Source organism: Toxotes jaculatrix, chromosome 11 (assembly GCF_017976425.1).
Source record: "Toxotes jaculatrix isolate fToxJac2 chromosome 11, fToxJac2.pri, whole genome shotgun sequence".
In the NCBI taxonomy this organism is placed as follows: domain Eukaryota; kingdom Metazoa; phylum Chordata; class Actinopteri; family Toxotidae; genus Toxotes; species Toxotes jaculatrix.
Window position 1 is genome coordinate 3,661,994 of NC_054404.1, and position 10,194 is coordinate 3,672,187.

Here is a 10,194-nt window from a genome sequence, read left to right on the forward strand (position 1 = left end):
AGTTGGACTGATGCTGTCAATGCAACTGATAACATCCCTGTTTTCATTCATGTAGCCACAGCTCCCCCTATCAGAAGACAAGGATACAGCACTGGTCACTCACTGCATTTCACAAAGTCAACAAAACCTCTGCAGTGGATTAATAGTGCATTTTCTTCAGCAGTCACATTCCATTACACAGCAGAAAGACATTATATTGTGTGTGTTTTTATAATTAATATTTGACCAAACAGGGATGGATTTCGATTTGAGATGAACTGATTAAGTGAATTGTATACTCTCTCTCTCTTTCTCTCTCTCTCTCTTTCTCAGCCGGTGGACTATGAAACTAAAAGGTCGTACACTTTGAAGGTGGAGGGATCCAATCCTCATGTTGATCCTCAGTTCCTCGCTTGGGGGCCTTATAAGGACGAAGCCACAATAAAGGTACATATGTAAAATATGTTTGCAACGTTCTGCCAGTTTACACAAGCCAGTGCTCGTGTCATTGTGAAAAGAAAAGCATGTGTTTGATTATATGCATTTATGGCAGCGAAATAAACACAGCTTGTCTCTGTTTATGTGTGTGACAAGTCAAATGTTACAGGGATGTCTTAATAATCCTGCGTGTATTATTTGTGCATATGTTTACGTGTGCAGATATCAGTGGAGGATGCAGATGAGCCTCCTGTGTTTGTAGCTCCAAGTTACACTTTTGAGGTAGAAGAGAATGCGCCTGAAGGCACCCTGGTGGGACGAGTCCACGCCAAGGACACTGATGTTGCAAACAATCCTGTCAGGTAACACACACACACACACAGACTCAGACTTGTAATAGTAAGAGAATTTGAATTTCCACACTAGTGCTAACCCTCATGGAACACAGCCAAAAAATAACTATTGAATAGTGTTCCTTCAGCTACACTGAACAAACAATGTGACTCAGGCAGACTTGGCTTTACACTCATATTCTAACACAGATTACACATAAAGACATTTTAAAATGGGAATGCAGAACAGGACTCCAAAAGTACAGCCAGCCACATCTTATAAAAGCCAACTAAAACACAGTCACTGGGTCTTGGAACAAAGTTTAACTTAAAATACAACCAATTAATGTGTCATGATTCCAATTCAATTTTCAGCAATTTAATTTTTTTTAACAAATTTCTTAATCTAATGTGTAATAGCACTGTTACGTAAACGTGTTAATTCTCCGTGTAGGTACATGATACCTCGGTACACAGATGTCGAGCAGTTCTTCAGCATAAATGCAGAAGACGGTATGATTACCACAACAAGGCCGCTGGACAGAGAAGCACAGCCCTGGCATAACATATCTGTGTCAGCTACAGAGATAGGTATGTATGCATCCTCATACACAAATGTATGGGCATGTGGGTCTCTCCCTACTTCTTTCTTAATCTCAAATTTAAGTTACAAAAAAAGAAAACACACACACAAACACAACCCTACTTTTGTTTTTTATCCTGTTATGGGCTAAAATAGTGTTTGGAATCATTACTGCTCTCTTTCCACACTCATACCCATTGTGCTTGAATGTGAAGTGACACAATGGCTATGAGGCTGTCAGTGCTAATTTACTGATATTTCAGCCATTCCAGGAGAGCTGTGAGTTGAAGAGCTACAGTCTGTCTGTATTTGATCTTGGCTGTTGTGTGATCTGTGCTACTGAAACAATCTGATAAAGGATGGTGAGACAAAGTCAAAGATGGAACAAACAGATGGAAAATTCCCAGAAAGCCACCAGGCTGTACATTTGTTGGCATCCGGAGCCCAACTTGTCAATTCTGCAGAGCTGGATACACTCCATGACATCTTATGTACAGACTTTAAGTGGATTCAAGCTGCTGTCTTTATCCCCCCCCCCCCCCCCCCCCCACCACACCCCCCCTCTGGGTAAAACTAAAGTTAGCATTTTTGCTATGAATGTCAGTGAAGAACAGCCTAAATCTCTGTAAACTAATTATATATTCAGCTCCAGCCAGAAGGGATTGGCTTTATGCAGATTGCTATACAGTAAATGCTTGGTGGTATTATTTTTGTTGAGTGGATCCAGCTGTTACCCCGGTTAGTGTTCGGTGTGTGGTGTTTAAAGACAGTGCATTTGACTGTGTTGCATTCATGTGCAGGTTGTCCATGTGGCATCTTGAGTTATTTCCATGTGAAACAGATCTGCTGTGTTTACTTGGCTACTGATAGATGTGCAAGTTATCTGAGACTGTGCTGATATATTCTGGACAAATCTGTGACGACTGCGATTTAATTGGCATTTTTTTATGCTAGTTTTGGTAACTCAACGCACCAAAAAAAAAAAAAAAGAAAGAAAGAAAGAAAGAGGTGAAGAGGTGGCCAGGCAGGAAGACGCAGACAAAAATATCTAACAAAATGAAAGAAAATCTGAAGTCTAAGTACAAGCAGCTGTTGAGGCACCATTATGATTCTGACTTAAACAGAGTTCAACTGTGCTTTAATTTAACTGTTTATTACTGAGTGAGGTTGTTACAGCACAGAAGTTTGGTTGCTCAGAAACACAAAAAAAGCAGTTATCTAAACCTTGATGCAGTGAAAGAGAAGCGAAAAACTACAGCTGAGGCACCACTGTAGCTTTTAACTGCCCATCACCACCACAAACACTCTTGCTAACTACACAGAGAGACTGAGGGGATAAAAGAGGGGAATGCCAGTTGACCCACAGGCCCTCCAGAGCTTTCTCTCCCCAGCTTCAGCCCCACAAACCCTGCAGCCAGAGAGCCACAGCGGCCCCACCCTGGTATTCTGTGGTTGGGGCTCAAACTAGCAGAGCGCCGCGTGGTTTCCCTATGGCGTGCTAGACGCCAGACTGCCAGATGGAAACAGGCTCGCCGCCCACAAAGCTAGGACCATTGAAGGCTACACTAACCGCTGACAGGCCCTGGGAAGCTAAATAAATGACTAGTAATGACAGGGTAGTGGAAAAATCATACCGACTAGAATTGCAAATATGCAAGGCAGAGTAGCAGTGTTTTTTTTTTTCTTTGAGATCACTGGATAGTAACAAAAATGCACTGTTCTCAGTCTTAGTTAATACTCTGAATGAATCAGGATTTCAAGTTTGCTGTAAGTGCCTATTTTGGCTGTTAAGGCGTCAATCTGTCTGATTCACACCATTTGTTTTTCTTTTCTTTTTTTCCCCATTTTAACCTCCAGCGGTCAAAACTTTTGCATATCAAAATGGTTTTTGGTAAAAGCAGGCTAGCTGAGTGGCAGAACGCCTGACTGGATTTTCAGATGTCTAACAAACACATGTCTGTAATTTTGCAAATCAAAATCAAAACAGCTGGTTCAGTGGCTGACTATATGCAGTGAGCTCTGTGTCCAGCCAATGACAAACAAGGATTCGAATAAGGACACAGAAGGAATCACAGACACGCATTCAACAACCAGTGACATTTAGTCTTTAATGACTTTGATACTTCTTTGAATTGTTGTGTGCTTTAGTGTCTTATACTCTGTATGTGTGTCTGTGTTTGTGCGTGTGTTTTAATGTGAAGGAGGCCACCACCAAGACACCAAAGTGCGTGTTAACATCAAAGTGAAGGATGTGAACGACAACTCCCCAGAGTTCGCTACCAACAACGAAGTCCTCATGTGTGAAATGGTCACGCCAGGGAAGGTACGTGTGTGTGTGTGTGTGTGTGTGCGTGTGTGTGTGTGCGTGCGTGTGTGTGTGTGTGTGTGTTTTGGAGGATTAAAACTGATGTCTTCCTCTCTGATTGGTGATGGTTTAGGTCATTGAAACAGTGAGTGCAGTGGACAAAGATGAGATGGCTCACAGACAACACTTCACATTCAGCCTCGCTCCAGAAGTCGCCCACAACCACAACTTCTCCCTCAAAGACAACCGAGGTAAGCGACCTTTCTTTTTTTTTTTCATCTCTACCACTTCTGTTGTTCCTTTTCGCTTCTTTCTTACTTTCTGTTTCTAGCCTTTCCTAGCAGCCAATCTTCACGTTTCTTCATCTGTGGTCTCTCTCCCTCCCCCTCTTCACTCAGATTAGATCAAAGCATAACCAGATGGAGGCTTACAGTACCTTGTAGAAAGCAGCAGGTGCTCTGAATCTGTCTCTCTCTCTCTCACACACACACACACACCAATGCACACATGTCCTGCGGGCTGTATTAATTGCGGTGGAGTCTCTGTCCGTCTGTACATATATCTTAGGGGGGTAACTGATTGAATTAAGTTTTGTGAGAACTGGGAGAGAGAGTAAAAGAAAGGAAATTAGAGAAAGTGAGAGAGATAGAATATTTTATCATCAACATTAAAAAAAAAAACTTGTCTATGTTTTTTAAAAGGGAAAAGAACGTAAAAACCAAATACAGTCACAGTCTCACTATGTCCGTCTGTGCTTCCTGTCAGATCCTCCACTGCAGGTCACCTGAGCTTTTGTTCAGGAGGGGGTTTATAAAGCACCTTAGACACTGGCCAACAATCATCTGCCAACTTTTACTCTGTCCTCCACACAGTGTCCTTTCTCTCATTTAGTAATCTTGTGCAAGACGTTCCTATTTAATATGTAAAGGTCCTCTTTAGCAGCAGATTGAGAGAAAAGCAAGGTCCTGTTAGTCCAGTTCAGTTTATTTTGAGACACAACTCTAGGAAAGGATCTCCATTATCAGGAGTCTCAGTCCCAAAGGCTTAGTCCTGCAGCATATCCAGCAGTGAGTCTTTTAATCCACGAATTCAGAATGTCCCTAGTTTGTCGGCTTGACCTCGAGCCCAGCAGCGAAGTCATTGCTTCAGTGAAGGGGAGTCACTCTTTCCATCTGTCCAAATACTCTCAGATGCCTCACATCCACACACATATGCAAACATGCACACACACACACCACTGTTGGCAGGAGGCTGATGGCAACAGATGACAGTGACATCAGTAACAGAGAGGGCTGGGGTCTACCTTCACTCTCTTTTTAAAAAGTTTTAGTGAGCTCCTCTGAGGTTTCTTTTTTGTTTATTTCCAAGAGTAAATGTGTGTACATTTAATATAATTTGCTGTATAAATTTTCCCTACATTGCTCCAAGTACCTTGTTCAGTACAGTAACATATATAGCGTTTATGTTTCGCTTGTTTTGCTCTGAAATGTATTTTTAATTTAATTGTTAAATACAGTTTGCTTGGCGATGAAGCTTGTGAAATGCCTCATAACAGCAGTAACAATGGCTTCTGATTACACTTCCTCCTCAACTGATGCACTGACCCACTATTAAAGTTATTTTATTAAATTTAATTCCACCAAAGTCACACCTCATTTGCTCTAGTGTGTGAACAATATATGTGTCTGTGTGTGTGCCTGGTTGACACTGTGTGTGTGTATGTGTGTGTGTGTGTGTGTGTGTGTGTGTGTACAATGATAAAAAAACGAAAATCTGCCTAGAAGTGTGCAAGTTCCTGAGAGAGCAAACAAGGAAAAAGTGTAATATGTGTGTGTTTTTGCACATGTATGTGAGAGTATGTGATGAAGTCCAAGCTGCTGCAGCATGCACTGACTTACTTTTATATTTCACTATTCTTTTGTAGTTTTAAGAGAGTACTTTTCTGCTTCTATCTGTCTCCACAGACAGCACAGCCAGTATTTATGTGCTCCGCAAAGGATTCAGCCGTCTGACCCAGGGTGTTTACTACCTTCCCATTGAAATAAACGACAACGGCTTCCCCTCTATGAGCAGCACCAACACCTTGACCATCAGAGTGTGTTCCTGTGACAGCACAGACACCATCATCTCCTGCAACGTGGAGCCCTACATCCTATCTGCTGGTCTCAGCACCGGGGCACTGGTAGCTATACTGGCCTGTATTGTTATTCTGCTGGGTAAGAAGCTAAAAATTTTGCTTAAAATCTCAGATTTCTTAGGTCAGGAACGCCATAAACGATTACTGACTTGCGTTAGACTTCCTTGTTGAGACACGAAATTTCAATTTACTGCCTGATCAAGACTATCATGAAGTATGTTTACAGAATGAGTCTTTTAGTCAAGTCTGTCAACTCAGTGTTGCAACACCACTAAACACGTCTCATATTTACACTGAGGTGAGACGTGGGGGGCCGAGTCAGGCTACCCACCTCCAAGTCCTCATCTGAACTGTACAGCATCGTTTGAGCTGTTCTTAAGATTAATGGTCCTGGAGTCACGTGTCTCAGCAGTTATGGCATATGGCAGTTATCTCATACCCCAGCCTTGCATTACTTTTCAGTGTGGGCACATTGTCTGAGAAACAACAATGCTTTTGCAGTTTGCTTGTTTTTTGTTTTTCGTAACTGTGTGTGTTAGTGTGAAAATGTGAACAACTTGTTTCGAAAGTCTTCAATTGTGTCTCCAACTTTAGTTTTCTTCCTCAGCCCACTGCGTAACCCACATTGCAGTTATCAGTCTTCCATTCTTTCATGTACTCTAATGTACTTGCTTACTGTCCTCACAGTACGAGTTTACACCACATTTTATCCAGTATTCCAGTATTTCACAACTTTTTAGAAGCTGACATGTTGATAACCAACTGCAATTAAAATAGCATGTGTGTATCGCACAATATGATAATTCATTGTCTAAGATTTGATTAGACTATCTCCCACAGTGCATACTAATAATCTAAAGCTCGCTTTTCCACTTTTTCACAAAGATTGTGAGGGGATTGTTATGTAATCACTAAATAAAGAACAATTCTTAAATAGTCTGTTTCTCTTTTGGCAGCAATAGTGGTGTTGTTTGTTGCACTGAGGCGTCAGAAGAAGGAGCCACTGATAGTGTTTGAGGAGGAGGACATCAGGGAGAATATTATCACCTATGATGACGAGGGAGGTGGTGAGGAGGACACCGAGGCTTTCGACATCGCTACACTGCAGGTATGAAGAGGGGGAGGGTGGCAACAAACATCCTAGTACTTTTAAATGTTTTTATGCTTTTGTTGAAGGAGATAATAGGTACAATACAAGTAGGTAAAGAATGACTCTACTTCATTACAGGCAGGTCCAATGCCATTTGTATCTGTCAGTCTCTGCTGACAGTAAAATGCTTATAAAATCAAACTACAAATCTATTTAAATTTTGTTCAAATTATTTTTTGTATTTGTTAATGATGGATGAACTCCACCTACAAATAAATACAAATTGTCTTCAGCTCTTTCTCAGTCTTTACAACTTTTAAAACGCTCTTTATACCTTTATCTGTCTGTTGGATTTTAAAGCATTGTGCTCTCTTTCTAACTGTTCAGAACCCAGATGGTGCCAATGGTTTCCTGCCAAGGAAGGACATCAAACCAGAGCTTCAGTATCCCATGAGGCCCGGTATTGGCCGTCCTGCAGCCAACAGTGTCGATGTTGATGACTTCATCAAGACTCGAATTGCAGAGGCCGACAGCGACCCGACCGCACCTCCCTACGACTCCATTCAGATCTACGGCTATGAAGGCAGAGGATCGTTGGCTGGCTCATTGAGCTCCCTCGAGTCTGTCACAACAGAGTCTGACTTGGATTATGACTATCTGCAGAGTTGGGGGCCGAGGTTTAAGAAGCTGGCCGATTTGTACGGGACCAAAGACTGCTCCATTAATGATGCTGATGATGGTGAAGACTCTTAACAGTGGTCTCACTGAGTGGACGCCCCAGATTTCTGATTTATTGATTCCACGAGGATTTGTTAACTGGGGGTTAACGCTCCCCAGTTACCAATTGTTACCAACTACCAACTGATCAGTTCATGCCAATTTGTCAACGAAAGTTAACAGCTCTTCATTCCCTGGCGCCTCCCTGGTCCTCCAAGACGATTTGTTAATGAACACATAATGAATGCTTGGACTCAAACCGCTCCCAGTTTCTCCCAGATCTCTCCTTTCCCTCCTATATCTCCTTCCCTCTACATTTCTACAGACTTGAGCATCGTAGAGCTGGGGAGATTTGTTATGTCACCATTTGTCTGTTTGGAAGTAAATTGCTGGGGAAAAAATGTTGCTGTATGATCAAAATGACTTGCTTATAGCAAACTGTTTAGTTTATTAGAGGTTCTATATACTTTTGTGGACTGGATTCACCTACTTCCTCAGTGGATCCTGAGAGAGATTTTATTCCTTTATCAGGTTCCTGAGAGGTTTTAATAGGTTCCATAGCAGCTCTCTTTCTGGTGTATGTAAAAACACACTAGAAAGAGAGGAAGAAAGAGAGAGAGAGGCAAATTAAAAGAAAGAAGTTAGTAAGGGGTCCAGCAACTGTCTGGTTTTATGTACGTAAAGTGTCATTAGGGTCCAACAGTTGAAACAAAATGCTTTCTTTTTTTTTGTTTTTACCAAATTTGTGTGTGCAGGATTTGGCAGGTACTGTGGTGTAGATGGCGTGACAGACTCTGGGTTGTTGATACTGTGACGATGCTCACAGCATCTTCACAGTATGGTGGCCTTATAATAAATAAACAACAACTCCAGGGGTGAACACAACAAAAGTAACGATAGAGACCGCTAGCTTCAGTAGCTACACACAGACAAACGAACACACGAGGATTGAGCATCTGTGAAAACGCTGCTCAAATACCTTTGGTTTTTTTTGTACTCCCAAGAGGAGACAAACTAAACATGGATTCAATTTTAAAACTGTGGATGATTCTTTGTTTTCATTCTTCACTGCAGAGAAGACGTGACGACCCCCGTCCCAGTCCACACCCCTGTGTCCCCATTCCTCCCATCAACAATCACTTCCCATACCAAGTCCACCAATGAATGATCACTTCCTCATTCGGAGTCCACCAATGATGATCAATCACAATGAGTAAAAACCTGTGAGCTCTAAAAATCGCCTTAAACTTAATGGACACTCTTGCAACGCAGTGCATTCTCTTTTTTTCTCTTTTCGTTTCTTTTTGTAACTTGATACGTATATTCAGAAAGCAAACTATTCTCCATGTTAGGTATGTACAGAGCAATGTGCAGACGTGATAAATCACTTTGAGGATCCAACTTGCGCCTCGTGCACTCTTAAAACAGAATGTACTGTTTCTGCCAGCACGGTAAATGTAGTATGAGAAAATGTGCATTGTGTGTTTTTCCCAACACCAGCTATGTTGGCAGCAACATCTGTTGTATCAACACATGTTGCTATTTAAACATAAAATGTGCACATTGGAAAATAACACAAGGTGCATTTTCTGAGCCACATATACAAAGAAGCTGAAACCAGGACATCCTTTTTAAGCGTGTAGGTTCTTGTTCAATCTCTTTTTTAATGTTATTATATTATTATGATTATTATTGTTGTTTTTTATTATTATTATTATCATTATTATGACAATAATTGTTCTTTCTTTGGCTGCAGCGACACAGGAACAAATTCATGTTTAACTTTTTGCTGTTCAGATTTGAAGTTCCTACGGTTGTCTCAACATGAGGAGACTACGTGGTATTCCACTTTCAGTTGTGGACAGCTGTAAGAATGTTACTGCCAAAAGTTAAATATCAGCTTTGATTTATGCCTGTGTGAATACAACCTCTCATTTTGTTTTTTTCTTTTCTTTTTTTTAATTTTAACTATTTGGCGTTTTGTCGTTCTTTCTCCCTGTTCAAGAGGAAAACTAGCAATCTGTGTTTGTTGCAGTGAGAGAACGCCTCGTTTTTATTCTCTGTCAAGTTTTATGGTACCGATTTGTACAATTTTAAAAGTTCTTATTTTAGTATACATGCAGAATATTCCAGTATTACAACAAAAAACATGTTAAGAAGATAAGACTAAAAAAATGTTACAGCATCACACTTATATTTTCTGAACATTGTACTGTTGCTTTACTATGTGCTTCAATCTCCGAAGCGAAAAAAAAAAAAAAAAAACTTTGAAATAAATGCTCTTTTTATAAAATGATATTGAACTGTGTGTGGAGTAAACTTTGTGTTAACTTTGGTCATTACATTGTGAACATTTCTGCTGAAAGGATAACCTATCCTACATTAGTGCTAGTTTTCTTTCTACACAACTATTTAAATCTGACTTTGCTCCAGTCATCTTACATATGGGACTGTTTGGTAAGTAAAGGAAATCATAGAAAAAATAAACATGACGAAATCCTTGTTCAGCCCGACTTTCACCCTGCATGCAACAACGCATTGACCTGACTCACGCCAGTCTGGAAACAAACTCAAACCTGACTCGACTTTGTGCACAACACAATGCAAGGTCAG

At 40.9% G+C, this 10,194-nt stretch overlaps 1 protein-coding gene across 2 annotated transcripts in view; it reads left to right on the top strand.

Moving 5' to 3' along the window:
* Positions 1-9,877, top strand: part of cdh11 (cadherin 11, type 2, OB-cadherin (osteoblast)) — a 79,368-nt gene extending 69,491 nt beyond the window's left edge. For both annotated transcript variants that reach the window (XM_041049162.1, XM_041049163.1), the window contains exons 9-16: positions 313-426; positions 640-779; positions 1,204-1,340; positions 3,534-3,655; positions 3,771-3,888; positions 5,602-5,853; positions 6,731-6,882; positions 7,252-9,877. In XM_041049162.1, coding sequence (XP_040905096.1) covers positions 313-426; positions 640-779; positions 1,204-1,340; positions 3,534-3,655; positions 3,771-3,888; positions 5,602-5,853; positions 6,731-6,882; positions 7,252-7,617 — 1,401 coding nt within the window. In that variant the 3' untranslated portion in view covers positions 7,618-9,877. The remainder of the gene's footprint in view (positions 1-312; positions 427-639; positions 780-1,203; positions 1,341-3,533; positions 3,656-3,770; positions 3,889-5,601; positions 5,854-6,730; positions 6,883-7,251) is intronic.
* Positions 9,878-10,194: the final 317 nt, after the last annotated feature.